Raw genomic sequence first — 27,894 nt, forward strand, 5'->3', positions numbered from 1 at the left:
ATGGATGAAAGTATTGTCGACCTGAAGCAAAAGTCTGTTTGTTACTATAATGACAGTGATAGTGATAGTGATAGTGATAGTGAAGATGATACACAAGTAGATTTTCTTCGTAAAAGTTTAGAAAAAAAGATGAATATTGGCCCCAAGAAAAAGCTTCTTGTACTTTCTCCAGGAGTGTTGTATTACAGGGTCAGGGTATCCAACAAATACGGGCCTAAATGTGAATATTGCAAGTTAAAGTTTTATTCTTTTTTTTTTTCATTGATTATGTTAATTTAACATATTTAGTTCTTATTAATTCCTTCTCTTCTCTTCTCTTCTCTTCAGTTTGCAAGAGACCCCATTGTGAAGATTTCCTAAAATTTTGTTTTCAGAGATTTGAAGTTGGAATTTGGTCGACTGTGATAGAGTTAGTGGATTTACCTTCACACCCTCCCTAATATATTGTGTTTTGTTCTCTTTTAAATAACTGGTTTTGCTTCATTTCTTGAAAATTAAACAGAAAGAACTTGAATAATGCCCTGGAGTTTGTCATGGGAAGTTCGAAAAGCAAACTTCTTTTTGCTTGGGTATGTGCTATCTGCAGTTGATATATATTATATGAAATGCTATGCCAAAAAAATATATATTAACCACCTAAATATATGATTGGATTGAGCTTTTCTTGATTTGCAGGACCAAAAGTACTGCACTGATTCTGGATTCAAGACTTCAAATGACAGGCACAAACCAATCTTTTTTAAAGAAATGGAAAATTTGTGGGATAAGTATTCAGGAAAATATTCATCATCAAATACTTTGTTAATAGATGATGAGCCTTACAAGTCACTTCTAAATCCACCTAACTCAGCTATATTCATCCCTGAGTACAATTCAAAACAGGCTAATGATAATGTTTTGGGTAAGAGATAATGGTTAATTTTGTTAAAAAAAAAAAAAAAAAAACCGTATTTCCTGCATATTTTTTCTTGTACTAATAGTTAAAGTTACTTCTCTGTGAATATATAGGTCCTAATGGCAAGCTTCGGTTGTTCTTGGATGGCATAACAGAGGCTGATGATGTGCCATATTATGTGAAGGAGAATCCTCTTGATTTTGGTCTGTCTGCCATATCTACTGATCATCCTGAGTGGAATTACTACTGCAAGATCATCCGTCGTTTTGGAAAGAAATAATCAGTTGTATTTTAATTTCTATGATGCCATTTTAAAAGCTAGATTTTGCGGTTATTTTGTTAGGCTTCTCTAACAGTTGGATTAATGCAATTTTACCTTATAATCATGGTTATTAAAAGCTAGATTTTGTATTATCGACTGTTTTCAATTTCGCTTTACCTTATAATCATGGTTATGCTTTCATTTTATCAATTTGAAAGTAATTGCCTTATATATAGATTGTGACCAATATGGTGCATTGTAAACGTTTTCTATTTACCCTAAATATTTAAAACAATTTTTTAGAATATAGATTAACCACAAAATAACAATAATTAATCATATATATATATATATATATATGATCATAGTATATTAATTGTTTTATTCTAATTTTCTATTGTTTGAATTTAATTTGTAAATAAATATAAAAATATAAATGTTAAGGCATAATAATTAATAATATAGTACTTAACTAAATAAATAATCATTTGACTAAATATATAATTCGCACAATAAAAATTTTTCACTAAATGAAATAGCCATTTCAAAATTATAAATTTTTATTTGGCTATGTAAATAAATAAAATAAAATATTTTATTTTTGTAACATTCCAAAAATATATTTTTTTTAAAAATGGTTTAATATCATAATTACAATTTAAAATTTTTTTAACTATATTTGTTAAATTAAATTTGAATATGTTTCAAAATTATTTATCTATAAATCAATTATATATATTAAAAAATAAATATTTATTAATTTATGTATGCATAGCACGTAGCTAATTTATTTAGAAGGGAAACAAAAACATTAATCCCAATATACATTGCAATCTAACAGCTAAAGGCACGTTTTTATAGCAGCAGATCCTTCATTCAGAAGAGTTCTACTTTCTCAGCTTTTATGTTTGAAAACGAAATGACTTTGAAGTACAAAAATTAACTTTTGTATTTGATAGTTACGAGAATTTAATTAATGACACCATACTATTGAAATTTGTATTTTAATCTCCTAAAGTTTCAATGTTAGTATTTTTTTAATTACTCCTCCATTTCATTTTATCTATTTGTTATTTCTTCTTTTTGGAAGATTCCAAAATATTGACAAAGTTTCTGAATTTATAAAAATAATAACATTTACATGCACTTTATGTTATAATTTATGTTATAATATTTTAGAGATATGTTTTTTTTTTTTAAGGTAGATTTAGAGCCATATCGAGAACTTATTATAAAATATCTTTTTTTTTTTTTGGCCAAACATCGTGCATAATTTGATTGTAAACAATGGAGGATGGAAATAAAGAATTCATAGTCAAATCCAACTAGTTTGAAATTAAAATTCAGTCGTTGTGGTTAAGATAATGTTGTAGAAATAAATTTGTGAAATGCATAGATCCATCTATATGAGAGGTTTGTATATTCATGGTGTTTTTAAAATCGAACCAGGCCCACCAGTTGGACCGGTTAACTTGCGAACTAATAGCTGGCCCGGTCTGGTTTAACACTCAAACTCGAATTGTCAGAAAAATGTTGGACCAGAAAAATTCAGACAAACTTGGAAATCGAAAGAACCAATATGAACCTGGTTTTTTGGTTTTTCTTAGTCATTTTGAACAAAATACCTGTTGATAAACCTCAAGAGACTATGAAGGCATTTAAGCTTTGTGTTTTGGTGATCCAATTTTTGAATAAAATACCAGAGATTGGTGGATCTATTGATGCAAGAGGAGATCCAATTTTTGGTAGTGTAGTAGTAGTAGTAGTAGAAAGAGACAGATGGTGAATCTCCAACTATCTGGAGATGGAGTTGAAGTGAGAAAAATATATGAATATAAATAAAGGAATAACAAGAGGATGAAGAATTTAGTAGCCATCGAAGAAAATGGAATTCAAAAGATGAAGTGAAAAGAACAGTTTGGTGGTTGCAGTTTGCTCATAAATGACTTGCTATGTGAGATTTTAAAAAATAATTTGCAAATTGATAAATAATATATCTATAATCTATTATTTATACTATATATAAATATGAAAATAGAGGGAAATAATCAGATTTTCGATAGTGTCCTCAATGAAATTTAGAATATACTAAAATAATCTTAGTCATAGTCAATTAGAAAATTACATTTTATTAGTTGATTGTACATATTTATAAAAATTATTTTTACATAAATACATATAAATAATTAAACATTTCAAAATTCTATATTTTAAATTTTAAATTTATTTTTAATAAGTATATATGAAAATTTTTATATTTATTTTTTTAAATATTTGATACTATTCTAATTATAATTTAAAATATTTTATTTTGAAGAAAAATAAAAAATAAAAAATATTCTTTTTTATTAATATTCTTTTTTTCTTTATATTTGTATAATTTGATTGGATATAATTTTTTAGAAATAAAATTTCAAATAGAATATACATAATATTTTATTTAGGAAAGAGATAAAAAAAGAAAAATATATATTATTTTTATTTAATTTTTTCTTTATGTTTGTATGATTTGATTGCATATATTTTTTTAAAAATAAAATTTGAAGTAGAATACACAATTAAATCTTTCAAAAAATTTTACATTTTTTATTTTTTAAAATTTATTTTAAATAAAATGAACAATGATATCATGTTTTAGGTACATAGGTTTTTATTTTAAGTACAGAGATTACGTGGCTACAGGCTTTAAAAGATGTTCCATTTTCTCTTTACATTTTTGATTTCAAATCAAACTGTAATATTTGAGGTTTTAGTTCGTTGGTTTATTAACCGTTTATTAATCGATTCTCATCGGTTCTCTCTGGTTCTTACTGACTTTTTAGCTCCCGTCTTTATTAATCAATCAGGACAGGATACAGTTCAATCTCTGATTAAACCAGTCGAATCGATCACTCCGCTTCAATTCTCAGAACCATGATATATAGCAATTTAGATCTAAATTATCTGTATGCTTCCACTTTAGTTATAAATGCAAAAGCGTGAAAATGGTGTCAATAAGAAGAAAAATATTTTTTTTAAAATTATTTGATTAAACAACAAACAACAAAATTATTTTAAAATTATTTTTAAAATTCATTTTTAAAAATTACATAACATAATTATTATTTTTGGGTCATATAATTGCTAGTTGTTATTTAGTCTTTATTCATAAGTATTTGCTTAAAATCCAAAATATATCAATTGAAAATATTTGTTACTTGATTTGTGAGATTTCTGGCTATTTTTATTTGGACAAAAATATACCGTGGCTTTTCTATTACAAGATACACATCAGCTTTCACTCCATCATCGATGTTGTAGCACGTTATAGTCACAGTTCACCATTGTAGCTATTACTCTCTTGGAGAAATTGTAGCATATTAGAGTCACAGATTTCTTTTATCATTCCATTATAGCAGCACCCAAATTTGGATCCCTCGATGCCATGCCGGAAGTGCTTAAAATTATGATAAATTATTCTGTTTTGGAAACTATATCCAAAGTTATGTTGTTCTCAAAAATTATGAACATATCATACTACTAAATCTTCATTAATATTTTATATATACATAAAAAAATACCCACCTCCAATTAAATAATAAGGGTCTATTGAAAGTGAAAAATTCTTAACTAAAATCATATTCTCTTTTAAGAAACCAAAATTATTCCCCAAATCTATATTTTTCCAGACAAATCCTCCAAATTCTAGACAAACGTGCCAAAAGTCTTCTTTAATTATCATTCTTGAAATAAAGCAACATTTAGATTGAATTAAAGAATATGCCTCAAAAAGATATTTCAAGAAAAGACTGATATCTCCTTCACAGATGCGCAATACAAGCTCTATAGATATGACTAAATATTTGCTCTTCACAAAACCTACCCTCTTTCCCTAAAGAAAATTCAAAATCTGAGGAAAGAAATTTTGCAGTCATCAAGAATTCCTTCTGGGAATTCCCTTAACTTTTCAAGAACTATACTGTTATACTCTCAGAAATTTAGGAGCGAGTAAATTGTGAATTAACCCCTCAATGGGGTAATTTCTAAGTATATATATTGGATTCAAGACAATTATACTAAGACAAGGATTACGAATCCTGCATTATCTGTTAATTTGAATTTACTTAAAAGTCTAATATCATTATTTTAATATTATTTATTATTGTATGTAAATAGTAGTCTCCCCCTAGTTTTTTAGTTATTTATGTCTAGAAAAGGGTTATGAGTAAGTGTATTTTCTCACCATTTTTATTGCATTTTTATTATTTTATGTGTACCATTTATGTTAGAAAAAAAGACAACTCCTTCTATGCGAGGAACGAGGAGTTGGTTTGTTAGCCGAGGGATATTTAAGAGGCTTTTGATGGGTGTGACCTTTTCTCGCCCCTTTCTATATATAGGGGTCATTTTGCTTTCACTTGCTTTCACAACTTCATTTTCTATCTTCAGAGCTTCTCTCTCTAAATTGCTTTTGTCAGAGCTTCTCTCTCTAAAGTTTTCTTCGGAGTAAGTTTCTTTTTTCTGTCTTTCTTTTTCCTTGCTTGTCGAGGGGACTATGGGTTCATCTAGTGATGAGAAGATGCATACTCTAGTTGAGCTTTCTGAGGACGAGATCATTGAAGCCAACGAGGCCGAGGAAGGCGAAGCAAGGGATAGGGTGGAGAACATCAGAATATCTGTTGTTTCTTCGGACATTAGTGAGGGCGAGCTCCTTGCTATTTATACAAATTATGACCTTGGTGCAGATTACAAACTGACTCGCCTTGGGCCAGATGTGCGAGCCAAGGCCCCTTTGGATGATGAAGAGTTTATGATACTGTACGAAGAGCATCTTCGCTCTGGTGTTCAGTTTCCTCTCTCTGAGCCTCTAAGGTCATTTTTCAACGAGCATGGGATCACTATCAGTCAATTACATCCTAACGACTTGAGGCTACTATGTGCGATTGCCGAGCTAGCGTGCAGAGATGGCACTATGTTAATGGCTCGAGGTATGGATAGACTTTACCGAGTGTAACATCGATCGACTAAGGATCATTGCTTCCTCCAAGCTAGGAAAGATTGCAACCTATTTTATAAATCTTTAAAGATGTTGTCATTAAAGAATTGGAAGCATAAGCTTTTCATTATTCACCGAGTTAGAGAGTTCGGTGTTCCTACCTGGTGGTCTGGCGAACTTGCAAAGCACCACCCTTCTTCGCCTACCTCAGATGATTTGAAGTGTGTAGAGTTGATAAAGTCTAGGGGATTGAGAATGGCGAATTTGAAGCAAATTTACCGAGGGTTATCAAGTTCGCCCTTATAGTGGACCCATAGGCCCCATTCTTTCGTTTTTGGTATATACTGCTTCTGATTATTTTAAGTATTACCCTTGTACTAACATTCTTTAATTTTCCTTTTTTTCTTTTTCTTTGATGCAGATATGGCCCTGAAGAAATCAAAGAGCTCCAAGCTGGTCGAAGTCACCGAGGCAATGAAAAAGAAAAAGTTGCTGCGGAGAGTTCGGGAAGAGAGGTGCCTTCAATGGTATCGACACTCCTCCAACTGGTGTTGACCGAACTACCGGGGGTGCCCAATTCGAGCTGCCTCCCTCAAGCCCATCGACCTAGCAACCCAGGAAAAGACAAAGAGAGATTCCTATTCCTGCGCCCCTCCAGTGCCCCCCATATTCCTTCAAGGCCCTTGGACATCCGTAGCTACTTTATGCATAAGTATGGTGCGAGCTACAGTCTTCAAGATGATGGGCCTAGCCGAGAAATGTCTTAGAACTGTCTCTTCCCAACCAATGCTCATTATTACGAGCATTTAGACGATGTGTCGATTAGGTACTTCTTAAACCAGTGCTTTTTTCAGGCCATTAATGCTAACAACATGAAGTTCACTTCGATAACAAGTTAAAATCATGTTATCCCAAGATGAAAGTTAAGAAGAATCAAATGGAGGATGCCTTGAAGGATGCTAAGGTCGCCATGAGGGAACGAGGGGCTCAGCATAAGTCGTAGATTGTAGCTCGAGATTCTGACATAGAAATTCAAAAAAAAAACTTCAGTAACAATGTTTATAAAACATAAATTAATAAAATAAAAAATTATTAATTTCATAATTTATAGTGTTTCTAAAAATTATTTAATATTTATAAATTCTTTTTGTAAAAAATTATTTAGTATTATACATTCTACAATCTTAATTATTTTTAAAATATATTTAAAAATATTATATAAAAAAATTTGATTGGCCCGTATTGAACACAGTCCATAGTGAACCCCTGCTGAAACATCCTGTAATTTTGCTTTCAAAATATTTTTGATTTATATTAAATCAAAAATCTTATTTTTGAAGTTATGGGCCTTTGTAGGGATTTAAGTTAATTTAATTAGGCTTACAATAGTGTCAAACCCAGGTTCATAACGGTATTGTTGGGTATCAACAATTTGAGAATTTTTTTCTAAAAATAAAAATACTAATAATAAATAATAATAAATAAAATTAGTTCTTGTAACACAAGGCTCTAAAAATAAATTGAATGCTAGCATTTTAAAAAAAAGATAACAATAATAAATAAATTCTTACTTATAACCTTCTTAAGTTGTGTCACGTTCAAGACATGCTTTTCTTTTACTTTGCTTACAATCCGTTCCATGCATGCCATATTCTTTGCAAGTTAGTTGTTCATATATTTGTTAAGATATAGTAAAATACTGTTAGCTTATACTATGAGATTCTTATCTCTCATACTTGTATTTAAACCCATGTAACCTTTTAATTAATATATCAAACATAAAGAATTCTTCTATCTAGAACTCAAGATCTAAATTCTTCAATCAAATAAAATCAAATATCATACATTTATTGAGTATTATACTTTTCACAAAGAAGGGATGATACCCTCATGGAAGAAGGGGTGAAAAAATTTCAAATGTGGAGACAAAACAACAATAATAATAATAATAATAAAAACAAAGACAAAATAGATAAGAAAGTAGATATGAGTCAAATAAAATATCAGGAGAGAAAGAAAAAGTGAAAAATAAATGATTATTTTTACTTGGTAAATAACAAAGCTTAATAATGTTTAAATAATAAGATTAGCGAATGAAATAAATGTTAGTTAATAATAAAACGTATAAAAACAAATGTGCTATATTTTCTTTACAACAACAATGATGATTAATGAAAAATAATTCATTTTATTTAAACCAATTATTTGTTTTCATTGTTAAAGTTTATTATTTTAATTATTTGACTTATGCTCCGTTTATTTTCGTAAAATAACTTGCTGAAAAATATTTTTTATGAAAAAATTTTTCTTGAAAAATAATTTTTAAATGATTTATTTTCTGTAGTTTGGCTGTAATATTGAAAATTAGTTAAAAATATTAAAATATTTATCTTATAAGATGATAAAAAATATTAATAATAATAGAAATTTTATAATTTAAAAATTTTATTGTTAAATATGACAAGAATGCAAAAAAAAAAAAATGTAAATTATGAAAGCCGTCGGTGGTCGGTGGTGTTGCCGCCGGTGGCTGGTGGTCGGTGGTAAATGGTGATTGGTGGTGATGACTACAATAATTAATAAATTAAAAAAAAAAATTAGATTCATAAGATTTGTCAATATCCAGAAAATATTTTACTCTCATGAAAATGCGAAATTATTTTCCTTAAAAATGACTTAATTTTCCTTTGATGACAAAATATTTTCCATTGACTTATTTTCTTGAACGTTCCAAACAATAGAAAATTATGAAAAATATTTTCTTATAACTTATTTTACATAAACAAACGTGTGGAGCCTTATTATAATATATATTTCTATGAGGCTATGAATTGAAACCCAATTCTTCTCACGACACATTTAATTTTTCCTTATCAAGTGGAGAATAAGTTATTAACTTTTCTTCCAAAAAAAGTTGGAATTTGGAATGAATACAACTTAAGAGAATAGAGAAATAAATCATTAATTGTACCAACTTTACACATCAAAAGACTTAGCATCTTATTTAGTTATTTCCACAAAGAAAAGAAAAGAATACATACTTTAGTTCACAACATTATACTTGAATACTCTATAAAATGGGATGTTCATAAATTCTTTCTAGCTCATTCTCAAAAACCGAAACCCACTTTATAATTTTTCAAACACAAAATTAAGACATGGCTATAGAGTCATTTGCTTTTAATATAGCTGAAAAAGTATTGGAAAAGCTAGCTTCTAATGCTTACAAAGAGATCTGTTTTGCATGGGGTTTTGAAGGGGAAGTGAAAAAGCTTGAGGATATCTTGTCAACTATAGAAGCTGTGCTATTGGATGCAAAGGAGAAGCAGGAAAAGAACCACGAGTTGCGCCTTTGGTTGGCTAAGCTTAAAGACGCCCTTTATGATGCTGAAGATGTTCTTGATGAATTAGAGTGCGAGACAAAGAGAAGGGAAGTGCTTAAATTATATGGAAGCACCAGAAAAAAGGTACATGCCTCTCAATTGTTTTCACTCTTCATATAGGACAGGATAAGATTTGCCTAGATGATTAAAAGGTTTTTTAAAAAATGATTACTCTTTATTCTTTTATCTCCGTGTATGATTAGAAATATGTTAGGATACTGAATTGTAAATAATAGGTGATGTGGCCGTTATAAAAGTATAAATATTAATATGAAACCAATTGCTAGGGAACAACCTAACTAGAGTGATTGGGAAGAGAGAAAATAGAGAGCAAGATAGAGAAAAATAGAAACAACCTAACTCCTTAACTAATTGCTATTATATCCTAATAAAATACTTTCATTTGATTCAAAAAATTATTTTTAATTGATTTGGTGTATAGGATGAATGTATACATCGAATATAGATAAGTTATTCTCCTTCATATATATAATTTTCAGACTTTATATCGATAACGCAGAAAATTCGATATTGGAAGATTTTCCATTTTTGTTTCTTTCTTTCTTTCTTTTTTTTTTTTTTAACTGCCAAGTACTAGTTTAATGGCATGAGAAAATACTAGTTAGCAGTTATTAACTAGAAACAAAAGGCAATAGAATCAAATTACAGAAAGACACACACATGCTTATGAACATGTAATAATAATTTCAATTAGTATTACATTAATGTATTAGTTTAATAATACTTCTCCAATCAAATGTGGTCTGATTGGTCTTCCGACCTTTTATAAAAGATGAAGGAAGTTAGAGCTCTCAAGTTTTAGTGAATATTATTTAAAGAAAAGAGTTACCCCTGCTGTGTAGCCCACAATATTATTTCAGTCCATTAGATAAAAGATGAAGGAAGTTAGAGCTCTCGAGTTTTAGTGAATATTATTTAAAGAAAAGAGTTACCCCTGCTGTGTAGCCCACAATAGTATTTCAGTCCATTAGATAAAAGATGAAGGAAGTTAGAGCTCTTGAGTTTTAGTGAATATTATTTAAAGAAAAGAGTTACCTATGTTGTGTAGCCCACAATATTATTTCAGTCCATTAGGCTTTTTATGTATCAAAAAGAAATTTAGAATACAGAACTTTCCACCATATCTTAACCCAATTTGTAAAACCCAACCTGAATCTGTCCGCCCAAACTCTACCTGAGTCCAAACCTGAATGACCCAACTCCGGTGAGGGTCAATTGTGGGTTGACTTAGTAGGTTAACTTGTTGACCTCATTCAAAGACCCGATCCATTAACTAGACCCGAAACTGTCACTTGTTTGACATATAAAAAATAATAAAAATAGATTTTTTTTTTTTACTGTAAAATTTTTAAAATCAATATTATGATACTATAATAAATATACTTTTTGCATTAACTTATTTTAATTAATATACAATCAATTCAATTCAGTTATTATTATTTATTTTTCTTGTATACAAAATAATAAAAAAAGATGAGCTAGTTCTGTGTTCTCCAATTAGTCGGTAAAAAATAAATATTTCACAAAAAAAATTAGGTTTCAGTTCACATTTTTGTTTAAATATATATGTAAAGTCATATAATTTAGAAGAGAACTTTCAATAGCATGGATAATCATTTATTTTGAAAATAAAAAATGAATTATTTATCATTAATTTTCTAAAATTATATTAGAATTATAAATATTATGCACAAAATATTATAACTTAGTTGTCTAAGTCTCTTTATTTAGTAAGATCTATATTATTAATTAGTTTTAAAATTTAGATATTGATAGGTCAATTTTGTTAAACTTGAAGAAGGTTATTAATTGTATATTTCTTGAACAATATATAATTTTTTATTATATAATAGCAAATGAATTGTAAAAAGTTACATTTTCACATATTATTTCAATATATTACATGGTTTGTTAATATAACATATTATATCATAATATTATATTATATTAAATTACACGGTGAGTTTTATTTTCTATTTTATATCGAATAATAAACCTTATAATATATTTCTTAATAAATAATAATATATTGCATATATTTTTTATAGTATAGGTTACTTGTAGGAAATAATTATAACTAATTAAAATAAAGATTTATCAAAAATAATAACTAAATGTATCGTATTCTTAACATATTTAATATCTACCTTATATAGGATATTTAACCATTCAAAATTAAATTACCTTTATTTTTTCAACTAATAAAATTAATAAAATTAAAATCCTCTCTTTCAAAAAAAAAATAAATTAAAATCCTTAAAACTTCTTAAGGCATTTAATATATACCTTATATAATATATAATACAATTTTATTTACTCAATAAAATTTAGATTTAAATAGAAAATTAACATGATCAATCAAAATTAAAGTATCTTTATTTTTTTTACCCAATTAATCAAATTAAAATCCTTAATGATATTTTTTTCAATCGATAAACTTAGAATGAGCTTTTTGACAATGACATTATTCACCCACTTATTTTTACTTTTGTATATATTAATTATAGTTATAAATTTATATTATAAATATAGATATATAAAAGTTATTTATTGTCAGGAAATATATAATTCCCTAACTACATACTTATTATAATTCCCTATGTTCACCTCTCATTCCACTTTTATATATTCTAGATATAGATTTTATATATGTAGATTATAGATAATATTATATATAAAGTTTATTATCATTTATTTTAGAAAGAAAATAGAAATCAAAATTTTAACTATTATTCATAAGATTGCAATTTCTTTTATAAATTTTCTTTTATAAATCGGTAATCTAATCATATTTACCGCGTTAGATAGCTTACATAAATTAAAAGTCAGGCCATAATTAGGCATATGTGGGCCTTAATTCGTCCCACTAAACAATTTGGTTTTTCACTTCATCGGTAGACACCAAATTGGAAAAAAAAAATGCAAGTCAAACACCAAAAATTACATTATCCCATTAAAAAATTGCTACTTGTCAAAGATGTGATATTCCGGTTAGCGGAGATACATAATTATGTTCATAGACATTTTATTGTTACATAAATTAAAGATCAGGTATTCTTAAGTTACAAATTGAAGTTATACTCTGTTCAATATAATTCAGGGCAATCACTTGTTAATCAAATGAATAACCCGACTCGTCTGCAATCTGAACTCACTATACTCGACCCTCTTTCTTTCTCTAAATTTATATTATACTTATTGAATTTCAGGTTGGCCGCTTCTTTTCATCCTTTAATCCACTTGCATTTCGTTTTAAAACGGGTCAGAAAGATTAGATGAGATTGCAAGTCATAGAGCTAAATTTCATCTCAATGAACAACATGAAAATAGATACTTTGTGCATAGGACAAGGGAGATGACCTACTCCTATATGCAAGCCTCTGATATCATTGGAAGAGACACAGATAAAGAAAACATCATCAAACTTTTGATGAATGATGGGAAAATATCTGTTATTCCAATTGTTGGAATAGGAGGTTTGGGCAAAACTGCACTTGCTAAACTAATTTACAATGATGATCGAGTAAAGAGATTATTTGAAGTTAAAATGTGGGTTTGTGTATCAGAAGATTTTGATATAAAAATATTAACAGAGAAAATTATTAAATCGACAACCAATGGTATGAGACTTGAGATAGAAAACTTGAGCAATTTGGAAATGGAGCAATTAACAAAAGTCCTACAGAAAACCATTGGCGAGAAGAAATATTTGCTTGTTTTAGATGATGTTTGGAACAATGACCCCATGAAATGGAATCAATTGAAGGAATTGTTGTATATGGGTGGCAATGGAAGTAAAATCTTGGTAACGACTCATAGTAACCAAGTTGCCTCTATTGTGGGTTCTGTTCCTGCTTATGAATTGTTAGGTCTTTCTCATGATGAGTCTATGGCTTTGTTTACTAAATTTGCATTTACAAAAGGCCAAGAGAAACGCTATCCAAACTTGTTGAAAATTGGGGATGGAATTGTGAAAAAATGTAAAGGAGTTCCCTTAGCTGTGAAGACACTGGCTTCTCTCCTTGTTTCAAAAACTGACGAAGATTATTGGAATTCTATAAGAGACAATGAGTTATGGAAATTGGAGCAGGGGGAAAATGGCATTTTACATGCTTTAAAATTAAGTTACGAGCAATTGCCATCTGACTTGAAAAGATGTTTGGGTTATTGTTCATTTTATCCAAAGGACTATATGTATAATGATGTTGAATTAGTTCAAGTTTGGATGGCACATGGACTTGTTCGATCGATGAATGAAAATGAGGAATTGGAAGATGCGGGTTTGCATTATTTGAAGGAGTTAGCATCTAAGTGCTTTTTTCAAGATTTCGAGGAAAATTATGGATTTATTAACTGTAAAATGCATGATTTAGTGCATGATCTTGCATTATCATTGACACAAAATGAATATTTAATAGTGACCTCTAGCACTAGACAGATCCCCAAAAATGTTCGACATTTGTTATTTCCTGACAATGCTTCACTTCCTCAAGATCTCTCCACGATTTTACAAGGATTAGACCATGCAAGAACAATTGTTTTTATGAGTAAGGAAAGGGATCTTAACAGCAAATTAATGTTGGACGTAAATTTGTCAAGATTTCAATATTTGCGGATGTTGGATTTAGGTCATTTGAAATTAGACGTTCCACTAGAGAGAATAGGCACTTTAAAGCATTTGAGATTTTTCCGTTTACATGGAAATTCTAAGATTATCAAAGCCCCTGATTCTATTTGCAAGTTGCAAAATTTACAAGCTTTGTTACTTTGTCAAGGATTTGAAGAGTTGCCCACTAATATAAAGTCCTTTATCAGCCTTAGATTTTTACTAATGACAACAAAAGAGGAGAGGTCGTTAAATAATGGAATTGGATGCTTGAAATCTCTTCGAATTTTGTTTATTATTAAATGTGAAAATCTAAAATACTTGTGTGAAGATATGCAAGGTCTTAGTAAACTTCGAAAACTAGTTATTGCAAATTGTAAAAGTTTAATTTGTTTGCCACCAAGCATAAAATATCTGAGTTCACTAAAAACTCTTACAATTGGTGGTTGTGAAAATATCGATTTGGACATGGTGGATGAGGAAGATTTCAATCAACTCAGCCTTCAAAATTTGGCACTTGTAAAGTTGCCAAAATTAGTGAATTTTCCATATTGGCTTCTCCAAGGATCCAAGTACACTCTACAAAACTTACAGCTTGAAGATTGTTCTAATCTTGAAGAATTACCTGCATGCCTGCAAAATATAGTTTCTCTTCAACAACTGAAGATTGAAAATTGTTCTGCATTGGGAGAAAGATGTGAACGTCAAAAGGGTGAAGATTGGTCCAAAATTGCTCATATTCCTCAAGTTATTGTTGATGGCTGCAACATTCAATCCTCGCTTGACAGTGATGATTAGGTGCAAGTAATCTTATTTCTCCCTTCATTTAATTTTTATTTAGATTAATTAAAGTTCAAATTAACTATATGACATTTAATATCAGGCTTTATGATTTGGGAAAATTGAAAAAAAAATAGAGTGTATTTATCTGATTGGAAAAGTTTGTTTTACAAAAATGTTTGAATGATTGAGAAAACTAAAAATAATGGACACTGAAATGCTTATAATGTTTGAAAGGTATAAATAATTATGATTCTTTACTTAATATAATTTTCCTTTTAATAAAAATTGAAACTAATTGATCTAAAAATAAAAATTTAAGGACTAAACTGATAAAAAAATTAATTTTGGATTTGTTTAGATATATTTAAAGTAATAAAGAGTCACTTTAGAACTCAAGTAAATTTTCAGCATAAGCCTAATTTCAATTATGATATACTTTCATATTTTAACTATAAAATCATCTTGTTTTTTACTTTTTGCCATTTGCTGTGTCAAAAGTTTAGCTCTTACATTGAAATTAAGGAAATCTTTTTCTTCCTATCCAGCAGAAAAGTAGAGTGTCCATGTATGGGAAGTTATGCTGCCTCTACATGCTTATGAGTTTTTTACAAACAAAGGTAAATAAACTACTTGTCAGTTACTATCTAATCCAACTTTTACAGTGTTCGGTAATATAATATTTAAACCAGTTTTAGAATTTCATAAAAAGCTACTCAAATGGCTAATAGTTAAATGCTACTAAAACAACTAACTACTATTAAAACAGATACTTTTGTCCAACAGACTGTACATATATTCCAACATTTAAGCAAGAATTCTTTTAGGTTTTAAGTATTACACATGCTCTTCTTATTGCTGCCTTTTTAGATCCCACCCACTAATTAAATGAATTACCTTCTGCATATTATTTATAGTCTAATACATAAATTTGATCATAAACTTTGGTCAATTATCCTTGTGGCATCTTGATATGAAAGTGTAGGGTTACGATGGATTCTCCACAAAGTTCAAGGGGCCACAAGAATAATCGTCAAAAATACAAGATCAAATTTATGCATTTGGCCTATCATTTATGCATGTTTGTATGCAATTAATTTCCCAATACAATCATAACAATGAGATTTAAATTTTTGAAGCTTTCTTGTTCTCATTTGGTTATTTCCAATTTCTGTTGCAGCTACCATATTCACGGGGACGGGACTGAACTGCAGAAAGTTTCAATGTATTTAGTTATAGTCTTCTGTCTTTTTACATACATTGTTATATAATTTGCATTTTCTACATTATTTATATTGTATTAATGCCATCTCCTTAATTATATATATATTGCATATATTTTACATGTAAATAATGTTTGGAAAGATTTTTACTGGTACTTCTTAATTCTTCTTTTTAATTTATCTGTGATAATTAAGTCAATTTTTAGGAGATTCATGACATTTGTTCTCTATGCAACCAAAATATAGCTTTTATGTACAACAGATATATATAATCCCAACTAGTCATGTACTCGCCATGGACGGATCTTGTAATTTTATATTTTTTTAATTGATTTGAATAGATAATTATTAAGAAAATTATTACGATTTATATTTATGTTGCTTTAATTTAAATGATTTGCTAATATAATTGATTAAATGATGAAAGGTGAAATTACATGGTTCTTATGTAATTCAACTGATATAATTATTTATTTTCCCTTTAGAATTTTCATATATTTAAATGAAATATTTATTAATTTTCTATAATTAAATAAGGCATAAGAAGATTTAATTACAATCCAATAAATTTTAGTGAATTGAAATTATATTTTAATTATACCAGTTCACAATAATATTACAGTAACTTAATTATTTAATTAATGTTTATTAATTATAACTCCATTATATTGATCCATTAGTTTTATGATTCTATTATTTATTAAAAAAAATTTAATGTTTATTAAATGCAAAACAAAATATCAATTATAATGGAATCCATTATAACTCCATTAGATTTCATTATTTTGTAACTCATTATTTAATGAAAAAAACTTAATGCTTATTAAATTTTTTTAAAAAAAGATTAATTGTAATAAGAAAAAGATAAAATGTTACATTTGTCACGTCAACATCCATATTTTAAAATTATATATTTAAAATTGCAGGAAACAACATGAGATTTGTAAAAAGAATTCCAATACCTAATGAAGAAAGAAATTTCCATAAATTGAAATTATTAGTCAAAAGATGTAAATGAGGATTATATCTAGATTAAAATTTTTGAGAGAACAAAGAGTATTGTCCTATGAAAAATAAAAAAAAAAATGCCAAAATAGGCTGAATTCATAAATATGAGGATATATTAGGTAAAACACAATGCATATTTTAATCTATTCAGAGGCTATGTTTGGTTGGTATAATGCAATGTAATATAATCAAAGATATAATGCCATAAAAAATATAATAGAATGGAATATAAAAAAAACATATTGAATTAAGATTTCATTACTATGTTTGGTAATATAATAGATAAAATTTATGGAATATAATCACCATTCTATTTTTATGTTGTTTGTAAATATATAATGTGATGTAATTAAAACACTACTCCCACCAATCACACCGCCCCCACCACCACCATCATAACCACCAATCACCACTACCACCACCACAACCACCATACCACCACCACCTCAAACACCACTCCACTACGTCATTATTAAAATAAAAAAAAATATCTGAATTAAAAACTATTCATTATATTAAGCTATTAAAGATTATTTAGATTCATAAATTTATTTGAAAAAAAAAAATAAAAAGAAGGTAAGCCGAAAAAAATGTAATTTAGGAATGATCATTTGGTCAATTCGGTCAATTTGAGTAAAATTTTTAACCGAAATAAATTAATCAAATTTGTTTTACTTAACCAAATTAATTTTTTTAACCGAACTTAACCAAATTATTTGGCTGAGAACCAAAGTTAAAGAAAATAAAAACTTAATTAGCCGACCGGATTTAATTGAAATATATAATTAACCGACTCTAACCGAAATAAAAATTAACCGAAGTTATTAATTACTACTTAATCAAAATAAAAACTGAAATATTTTTAATTTTGAATTTTATTATCTACTTAACCAAGACGACGTAGTTTTGAGAGTTGATTAATTTGGTTAAATTAATTTTTAACCGATCACCAGAATTTTAATTTTCTTTAATCGAACTTTTGACCGAACGTTTATTCATCGAATCAAATTGACTGAATTAATTGAACTAATCGAAGTAACTGAATTGACCTTACTAATCAATTTAATCAAATCGACCGAATTTGCTCACCCCGAATGTAATGTAACAAAATAAAAGTTAATTAAGTCATTAAAAATTAACTTTTTTCATATATTTTCATTGAGTAAATTAAATTACAATATAAAATTTTGGGTATTTTGATGTTTTTAGTGATTTTTCATTTTATTCTGTTCATTCCTATAATAAAATAAAATAATAAAATATAATTTTATCTTGTGTTGCATATTAAACACAAAAATATAATTTTTATTATGTAGTGGTTGTGGTGGTAGAGTGATTGAGGTGGTGGCGTGCGAAGTGATGGTTGTGGTGGTGGTGATGGTGGTTAAGGTGGTGGAGGTGGCTGAGGTAGAGGCAGTGGAGCAGTGATGATGGTGGTGAACCGATGGTGGTGGTTAAGGTGGTGATGTGATGGAGCAATGGTGGTGGTTGATGTGGAGGAGCGATGGTGGTTGAGGTGATAGAGCGGTGGTGGTGGGGGTGGAGTGTTGATGGTGGCGTGATTGGTGGTTGAGGTGGAGGTGGTAGTTGAGATGGAGGTGGTGGAGCAATGGTGATGGTGGTGGAGCGATGGTGAGATGGTGGTGATGTGGTGGAGCAACGATGGTGGTGAGAGTGGTGGTGACTGAGGTGGAGTAATGGTGGTTGCGGTGGTGGAGTAGCGATGGTGGTTGAGGCAACGATGTGGGTGATGGTGCGGTGGTGGTGGTGGCAATGGCACGGTGGTGGAGGTGATGGTTAAGGTGGTGGAGCAATGATGGTGGTAGAAGTGGTGGAACGGTGGTAGTGATGGTGGTGGTCGAGCAATAGTGGTGGTGAGGGTGGTGAGAGTTGTGGCGCAATGGTGGTGGTGGAGTGGTGGTGGTGATGGTGGAGTAGTGGTTAAACAATGATTGTAGTGGTGGTGTTGTGGTGATGGTGGTGGAGCGATAGTGGTGATGGTGGTCCTTGAATGGTAAAGTTTTTATTGGAGTAACTTTGATGTAATTGGTATTACATGTACTTGATGTAATGGACAATACATGTGTTTTTTAATGTAATTAATATTACATCAAATTAAATAATGAAAATTACACATGTAATCTCAATTACATTACATTATTCAGAACAAATCTAACCAAACAATGTAACCAGTCATGTAATGTAATCCTCATTCCATTATATGGTTGACTACATCATACCAAACATGGCCTTAGTGTAATCAGAGTAGGAGTAGTAGTAATGGAAGCAACAATTGAAACAAAAGACGCTGAATCGAAAGCATTATCAATTCTAATTGCAACAGAAAACAACAGATGCATTGATATTCTTTATAATGAATCGTTTCAGCAAGTGGCAACAAGGCCACCAAGACAAAAATGCAAATGACAATTAAAATCACAAAAATTCAGCACATCAAATCTCAAATGGAGCTATAATGACAAATACAATTATCAGAACCTCTCAGCCAATTTGGCAGTAACTTGTTTAAGCTTCGAGTATACCTTTCCAGCAGGAGACCCTAAAATGAGGCTGCACAGAGAATCTCTAGCAATTTTAATGTTTTGAAAAGATCCTAATATGTGAATTCAACCTTTCTACCCTTGAGGTTCATACGGATATCAATCTTCATTTGCTCATATATAGGAGTCTAAATATCCATCCACGCTTTCTTGAGAGGTGAATACCTATGTGGTGGAACCGAAACCTTCCTAAATTGAACTCGACCATCAGACATCTCATGAGCCTTCAAAGGCTCAAACTTTGGCTTCGTCGGCAAAGATGTTTCATCTATAACCTTTTCTACTTCCATTGAAGAAGGGGCTTCACTAGACTGCATTGTGATTGATCACCCAAGTTCTGGAATAACAAAACATTTGATTTATGATGTAATATATTCATTCAAAAAAGCCATTCAAAAAGTTCTAAAAATATAATCCTAGCATCATAAACCCATGAAAAAAGAGGTCCGATATGAACATGATAACAGACTATAAAAAGAAGGGAATAAATTTCGTGGCATGAAATTCAACACATGAAACAGCAAAATCATAATAATTAATGTAAATTCAGGCCATGACCTTTTCTCTATTTTCTTTGTAAAATACTATCATATAATTGAAAAACAGAAGATAGGAATAGAATAGCAACGGGAATAAAAATTGCCACATCCAATGGCCTTTTGTCATTCACAAAATCCAAACAATTCTAGAACTGACTAATATAATCCCTACTAACTGAACGAAATCTGAGCTATACTAACTGAACTATACTAACTGAACCCCCCAACCCAAAAACAAAGAAAAACATCCTTTCCTTTCAAAAGTTTCAAGGAATTCCTTCACCAAAACATTCATGGAAACGATTTGAATAAAATTCTCACAAGCAAAATAAAGTTGAAGGCAACAGCACACCAAATTTCATTAATCAACAGCTATATTGTAAACCAACTCTGATTTTATGATCCAAAAGGCCATCACTCAGATTCATACTGTGCAATTGGAATCACAAGTTTATAACTTCAACTGAAAATAACAAAACAATCATAAATATGGGAACAAATATTATACCATTGAATTCGATTTTATAATGAGAACTGGAAACAAAATCAAAGAAATTCCTTACTCACCAAGCGCGGTTATAGCAAGATTTTATCTATGCTTTCATTTGAGTGTGATGGGGAGCGACTAGATGACTTGGGAGTTGGGGCCGAGTTCTTTCTTGTCTCGTTACTCTATTCGGCGGAAGAGAAAATGAATAAAAGGAAAGAGGGCTTAGGGTTTTTCAATAACGTCTGTAAAAGGGAGACTTAATTATGGGTTGCTCGCTATGACGCCGTCAAGGAGAAAGAAGTTACAAATAGCAGTGATTTCACTTTAGTCCAAATCAGTGTTATTTAATCCGGTCCAAACGTCACCCGGCTAAAGGACTGGGTGAATGGGTCATGGTTTAACCGATAGCTTAATGGTTGAATAATGGATCATAAAAATATTAATAATACATTTTAATTAAATAATTATAATTTAAAAAATTATAATATATAAAAATAATTAAAATATAGAAAAAATGGTTTAAATCAATCGGTGGATTGAACTGTTTAACCATGATCAGCCGTTTTAATCTGATTCTATTCTTTAAATGTTTTGAATGTAAAACTCTGATTTTAAGCTGATTCATCAGTTATCCAGAATGACCTGTCTGGTCTGCCGAATTTAATAACTATGGTTCAGATAGCCACTTATAACCGGCTAACCGTTAAAAAGGTTATAGGTTTAAAATATATTAAAAGTTAGCAGTGAGTTTAGAGATAAAAACTAGGCAATAGCTATGTGGATGGCTTCCTTGAATCTTGAAACAAATCTTGGATGCTTGAAATCTTTTAGAGAGAGAGAACTATGTAGAAAAAATACTAAATTTCGAGATGCTTGTACAATGACTAGCTCCCCCCTTTATATAGGCCTCCTGGAGGAAAATCTGACTCTGTTTAGGAAATAGAATCCTTATCAATTATGAAATCTTCTTTGGAGATCTTAACTGATTAGGCCTTGGATTTCTTCTTAGTTAGGACTCTTTCCTCTTCCTAATTAGATTTAGATCTTGTTTAGCATGTTTAGGAAAATATTCGAGGCGGGCCCATATGAGAAGAAGATTTGCTTGCGTTTTTAGTTCAAGTCAGCTCTGCCTTCAAAGCACGGGCGTGCCCTCTAGCATGGCTAGGGCGTGCTAGAGTCTGGAACTATGAATGGATGAGCACGGGCCGTGCTATGCAACACGCTCCGAAGAGTCTTTGTGGCACGAGCGTGCACCTCAGCACGGCTAAGGCGTGCTAAGCTCTGTCCTTCCAAGATACATTTCATCATGGGCGTGCTAGGCAAACACACCCTGAGGTTCTTTTGGACACGGGCGTGCCAGTTAGCACGGTCAAGCCGTGCTCGCCCCTGACTCTCCACTTGATTTTCCTTAGTTTTAGCACGGGCGTGCTAAAGTGCATGGGCTAGGCGTGCTAGAGCCTGAGTATTTTGCTTTGTAATGCTCTTTTCTATGCCAAAACCCTGCAAATTTCTTTTAGATCAAGTGGATTATGATTCAAGGAAGCTTTGAACAAAAATTATACTGAAAATGAAGTAAAAATAAATCAAAGTGATAAAATTTACTAAAATTCTAATTAAAAACTATACTAAAAATACTGTAAAATTAACACCTATCAGATTTAGGTGCTAGCCCAAAAGTTCTTAGCAAAATTCTTTCCTTCTTCAAAAACCACAAAACTGCGCAATGAGATAATGACATTTGCTCATCATGATCAAGAAAGCTTGTATGAAGCTTGGGAAAGATTCAAAGACTTGTTAAGAAAGTGCCCACATCACAGTTTGCCTAAGTGGTTACAGGTACAAACTTTCTATAATGCATTATCTCCTAACATCAAAATCACTTTAGATGCAGCTACAGGTGGATCCTTTGAGAAGAAGGGAATTGATGAGGCATATGAATTGATAGAGGAGATGGCAAGCAACAGCCATTATCAAAACAATACCGAAAGGAAGAGAACTGCAGGAGTCTATGAAATAGATGCCATTACAGTAGTTAATGGTAAGGTAGATAACATGGTAAGAAAACTGGACCTGTTAACTACTAATCCTGTAAATTCTATTATGCAAGTTTGTGATAGGTGCAATGGACAACATGGGATTGGAGAATGCATGATCGATTCTTTGAATCCGCAAACCTTGGAGCAAGTAAATTATGCGATGAATCAAGGAAGGAAAAATTACCCATACTCCAATTCATATGACAATAGATTGAGAAACCATCCTAATCTATCCTATGGAAATCCTAACAATGCCTTGAACGCACCACCAGGCTTCCTTCCTCAAGAGAAGAAATCTCATGATGATCTCCTCACTGCCCTTTCTAAATCACACATGGATTTCATGAACGAAACTAGAGAAAACCATAAAATCCAGTAGGCGACAATAAGAAATCTGGAGATTCAGCTAGGACAATTTGCAAACATGATGACATCTCGACCTCAAGGTACGTTACCTAGCAACACTGAAAAGAATCCTAAAGAGCAGGTGCAAGCCATCACCTTGAGAAGCGGCAAACAGCTAGAAGAGCCACCAAAGGAAGAAAAGAAAGTGGAAGAGCAGAAAAAGGTTCCCATCATTGACCTAGAAGAGCGAGAAGAAGTAAAACCCTATGTTCCACTTGTCCCTTTTCCACAAAGGTTGAAGAAAGCACAAGATGACAAGAGCTTCCTAAAGTTTCTGGATGTATTCAAAAAGCTTCAAATCAACATTCCTTTTGCTGAAGCTCTTGCTTAAATGCCTAGCTATGCAAAATTCCTAAAAGATATCCTGAGCAAGAAACGAAAAATCGATGATCAAGGAACAGTAATGTTAACTGAGGAGTGCAGTGCAATTATTCAAAACAAATTGCCTCCAAAGTTAAAGGATCCATGAAGTTTTTCTATCCCTTGCAATATTGGTAATCTCGATTTTGAAAAAGTTTTGGCAGATTTAGGTGAGCATTAATCTTATATCTTACAAAGTTTTTAAGATGCTAGGTATGAGCGAACTCAAACCAATAAGGATGTCTCTACAATTAGCAGATCGATCGATCAAATATACAGGAGGAATTGTAGAAGATGTGCTTGTAAAGGTAGGTACATTCATCTTCCCTGTTGATTTTGTTATTCTTGATATTGATGAAGACAGGGAAGGATCTTTAATCCTTGGGAGGCCTTTTCTTGCAACTGCAAGAGCATTAATTAATGTTTATGAAGATAAGTTAACTTTAAGGGTTGGATAGGAAGAAATAGTCTTTGATGTTCTTAAATCATGTAAACTTCCTATGGACTATAGTGATTATTTTTGAATTGATGTTGTTGATGAATGTGTGGAAAACATATCAAAAGTAAAATTAATTTAATTATATGTTTTCATTAATCGTATAGTTAGTAAATATAAAGTGCAAAAGAGTAATTACAGTCAGTAATTACTTTTATTATTATCTTTGTATAAATAGTTAAGACAATTTATTGATTTGTTAAAGGTAAACGAACGCTGTAATTTTTTATTTTTGATCTAGTATTTGTAATATTTGATAGTATCATTATTAATGAGTCATATTTTTTCAAAAAAAAAAAAAAAAGTAAGCATTGATATTTTCAATTTCAAAAATGTTATTTGGATGAATTTGATCCAGATCAAATCCACTAAGTGCAATAAATGGTAATATTTAAAGACTAATTTATCCTTCATCAATTTGGAAGGAATTTTGGGAGAGAAATAATTGCATAATGGAAATTGGAAAATTGTAGCAATTAATGCTCCATTATCTCTCATTGTAAACCGTGGTTATTTAATGAGCTCTTCAAATCTCAGGTGACCTTTTATTGGCACTTGGCGTTTAACGGGTTTTTATAGCCATCCTGATAAAGCTAGACACTGTGAATCATAGACATTGCTCCAAAATTTAATGGGATGCAGTAACTTACATATGGTCTACTTAGGTGATTTTAATGATGTTTTACACCATTATGAAAAGAAAGGAGGTAGAAGGCAGCCACATAATTTGATTGATGGTTTCCGTCAATTTGTTATTGATGTTGGTTTACATGATTTACCGATGGGGGGCTATCCGTACACATGGGAGCATGGTCAAGAATCCAAAAATTTAATGGAATCAAAACTTGATCGGATTTTGGTTTTTGATAATCGGCTAATTTCTTTTCCCATGGCCCAAGCATACACTCTTGATACAACTTCTTCTGACCACTTGCCCTTATTTTTGGAGGTTCGAAAGTATTTAGCAAGGACTGTAGCTAAACGTTTCAGGTTCCAAAATTGTTGGATTCGTGATCCAATGTGTCGTAGCTTGGTGCAGAACACATGGAACGATAGAATTAGTCTTGATTTGCCCAATCGATTGAAGTTGTGCAGTGATGCGTTATCTTCCTGGGGTTCAGATTTGAGAAATAGCCACAAATTGGAACTTGCAGAATGCCGTCGAACCATGAAAGAATTGCAGGGATCTCGGGGTTTGGCTGATGTTAATCGTTTCTTGGAAGCCAAGGCGAAATTTAATTCTTTGTTGGATGAGCAGGAAATCAAGTGAAAGCAACGTGCGAAGACATTCTATCTTAAAGAAGGAGATCGAAATACCAGGTTTTTTCATTTGGCGGCTACAAATCTCAGAAAGAAAAAACCAGGTTTTGCATTTGAAAGATACGATTGGCTCTTGGGTTGAGGATGCTAATAGGTTAGAATCTTTAATTACTTTTTATTTTGCTGACATTTTTACATCTAGCCAGGTTCGGTTGATCAAGTGGTTGATCATGTCTCTGTTCACATTACATCAGAGATGAATTCTGATTTATTAGCTCCGTACATGGTTGAAGAGATTAAATCTGCTGTTTTCAGTATGCAGCCTAATAAGGCTCCTAGTATGGATGACTTCAATCCGTCATTTTATCAGAATCATTGGGACATTATTGGTCCTGCTATTTCGGCAGCTTGCATCCAATATCTGCAACAAGTTATTTTCCCTTCTTGGTTGATTAATACCTTGTTAGTTCTTATTCCAAAGAAATCGATTCCTGAGTCTATGGGAGATTTAAGGCCTACTGCTTTGTGTAATGTTGTTTATAAGATTATGAGCAAGGCTATTTCTAATAAATTAAGGAGAATTTTGCCTGGTATTATTTCACCTACTCAATGTGCTTTTATGCCTAGTTGTAGTATTTAGGATAATAGTATTATTGCGTATAAGTTGATACATTTTTTCCTGAGTAAACGATGGGGGGAGGAAGGTTTTGCAACTCTTAAAATGGATATTTCAAAAGCTTATGATCGGCTTGAGTAGAACTAAATTTTTGCTATGCTTAGTAAGATGGGTTTTGATCAACAGTGGATAAGTTTGGTAATGGGTTGTGTTTCTACTGTCAAATACTAGATTCTTCATCAGGGTCAGTATTTAGGTCCTATCATTCCTTCAAGGGGAGTTAGACGGGGAGATCCGATCTCACCTTACTTGTTTATTTTGTGTGGTGAAGGTTTGTCTCGTCTTATTCAGGCTAAGGTCTCATCGAATTTGTGGCATGGTTGTTCATTAGCGCGTGTTGAGCCATCTATTCATCATTTATTTTTTGCAGATAGCAGTTTGTTGGTTTTTTCAGGCGGTAAACAATGAGGCCAAGGTGGTTAAAGAAGTCATTGAGATTTATGCTTCAGCTTCACGTCCACAAATCAATATGAACAAGTCTTCTCTTTGTTTTTCAAAGAATGTTAGTGTAGCTTTGAGACTTCAAATATGTGGGGCTGTGGGTGTTGAGGAAAAGGCTAACTTGGGTACTTATTTGGGTTTGCCCACTCGTGTGAGTTTGAATAAAAAAGAAGTATTCGATTTTATTAAAGAGAGCTATGGCAGAAGTTGAATTCATGGAAGCGTCATTGTCTATCGTGTGCCGATAAGGAGGTTATGCTTAAGACTGTGATACAAGCACTTCAAATTATGTTATGAATCTCTTTTTGTTATCCAAACCTTTTGTTGTGAGCTTCAACGCCTAATGAGTAATTATTGGTGGGGTAGAGAGTCGAATAATGAAAAAGGCATAAACTGGATGAGCTGGGTTAGGAAGTGTAGACCGAAATGTTTTGGTGGTCTTGGTTTTAAGAAGCTCAAGGAATTTAATCTGGCAATGGTGGGCAAACACGCTTGGAAATTATTGACGAATCCTTCCTCTGCAGTGGCTAAGTTACTTAAAGCCAAATACTACCCGAATGTTAATTTTCTTGATTCACAGTTAGAGAATAATCCTAGCTTCCTATGGCGTAGTATATGGGAGAGTCAAACTTTAATTAAGGAGGGATCTTGTAAGAGAGTTGGAAACGGCTCATCTATTCTAATATAAGAGGATACTTGGCTACCATCTAAGTCATCTATGAAAATTTTGACTCCAAGAATAGTTGATTGTGATATGTTCCTTGTTTCGGATTTAATTGGCAATTTTCGGTGGAGGTTAGATGTTATTTTGCATGTGTTTAACGTTGAAAATGTTGCTACCATTGCTTCCATTCCTCTAAGCTGTCATTGTGTGAATGATGAATGGAGTTGGAGGTTCAACAAGAAGGGTAACTATTCTGTGAAGAGTGCCTATCGGCATTTGACCTCTATTCCTATCACAAATATGCAGCAGCAATATAGGCTACTGTGGCTAAAATTTTAGCACATTTCTACTCCACCAAAATGTCTGAATTTGGCGTGGCGAGTCTGCAACTCTGCTGTTCGTCTAATTTCGGCTTTACAACGTCGACAAATTCCAGTTCAGGGATCTTGTGTTTTCTGCCATGGTAGTGATGAAACTAAGTTGCACCTGTTTGTTCTTTGTCCGTGCAAAGGACTGTTGGTTGACGTCTGATGTGGGTTATCGAACCCCAACAGGTCCAAATTTTCAGGATTGGTTTGCCTGCTGTGTTGAGAATTATTCGGGTGAGGTTTTGTAAATGATGATAATGATGTTATGGGCCTTATGGGAGGCACGCAGTGCAGCTGTTTGGAAGCAGGTTTGGATGCGTCCAAATCAAGTCTATCACAAGGCAAAGTACTTGTTAACAGATTGGTTGAATGCTAAGGATCATCATCCACGGGTTGAAAATTCTACAGGTATTGCTTCTTGGTCGAAACCTTCTGCAGGTGTTAT

The 27,894-nt window shown here is 31.3% G+C and overlaps 3 protein-coding genes and 1 non-coding gene across 4 annotated transcripts; 3 read left to right on the forward strand and 1 right to left on the reverse strand.

Annotated features, from left to right (window-relative positions):
- LOC149498212 (uncharacterized) lies at window positions 1-1,175 on the forward strand. Its single transcript, XM_089717256.1, has 5 exons — window positions 1-220; window positions 289-409; window positions 503-569; window positions 676-901; window positions 1,009-1,175. The coding sequence occupies exons 1-5, from the start codon at window positions 1-3 to the stop codon at window positions 1,173-1,175; spliced, it is 801 nt and encodes a 266-aa protein (XP_089573382.1).
- An 8,065-nt stretch (window positions 1,176-9,240) lies between these two features.
- Window positions 9,241-12,870, forward strand: LOC105629102 (disease resistance protein RGA2). The gene is made up of 2 exons (XM_037635532.2): window positions 9,241-9,599; window positions 12,746-12,870. The coding sequence occupies exons 1-2, from the start codon at window positions 9,291-9,293 to the stop codon at window positions 12,809-12,811; spliced, it is 375 nt and encodes a 124-aa protein (XP_037491460.1). The 5' UTR covers window positions 9,241-9,290; the 3' UTR covers window positions 12,812-12,870.
- Window positions 12,871-12,891: 21 nt separating this feature from the next.
- LOC149498213 (putative disease resistance protein RGA1) lies at window positions 12,892-16,146 on the forward strand. The gene is made up of 3 exons (XM_089717512.1): window positions 12,892-14,940; window positions 15,474-15,542; window positions 16,103-16,146. Exon 1 carries the CDS (start codon window positions 12,892-12,894, stop codon window positions 14,938-14,940), a length of 2,049 nt encoding a protein of 682 aa, XP_089573638.1. The 3' UTR covers window positions 15,474-15,542; window positions 16,103-16,146.
- Window positions 16,147-22,456: 6,310 nt separating this feature from the next.
- On the reverse strand, window positions 22,457-22,563 carry LOC119369311 (small nucleolar RNA R71). The gene has a single exon (XR_005176992.2). It is a non-coding gene; the product is annotated as a small nucleolar RNA R71 (small nucleolar RNA).
- Window positions 22,564-27,894: the final 5,331 nt, after the last annotated feature.

Source organism: Jatropha curcas, chromosome 2 (assembly GCF_041381405.1).
Source record: "Jatropha curcas cultivar XTBG-Jc1 chromosome 2, XTBG_Jcur_1.0, whole genome shotgun sequence".
NCBI classification, from domain to species: Eukaryota; Viridiplantae; Streptophyta; class Magnoliopsida; order Malpighiales; family Euphorbiaceae; genus Jatropha; species Jatropha curcas.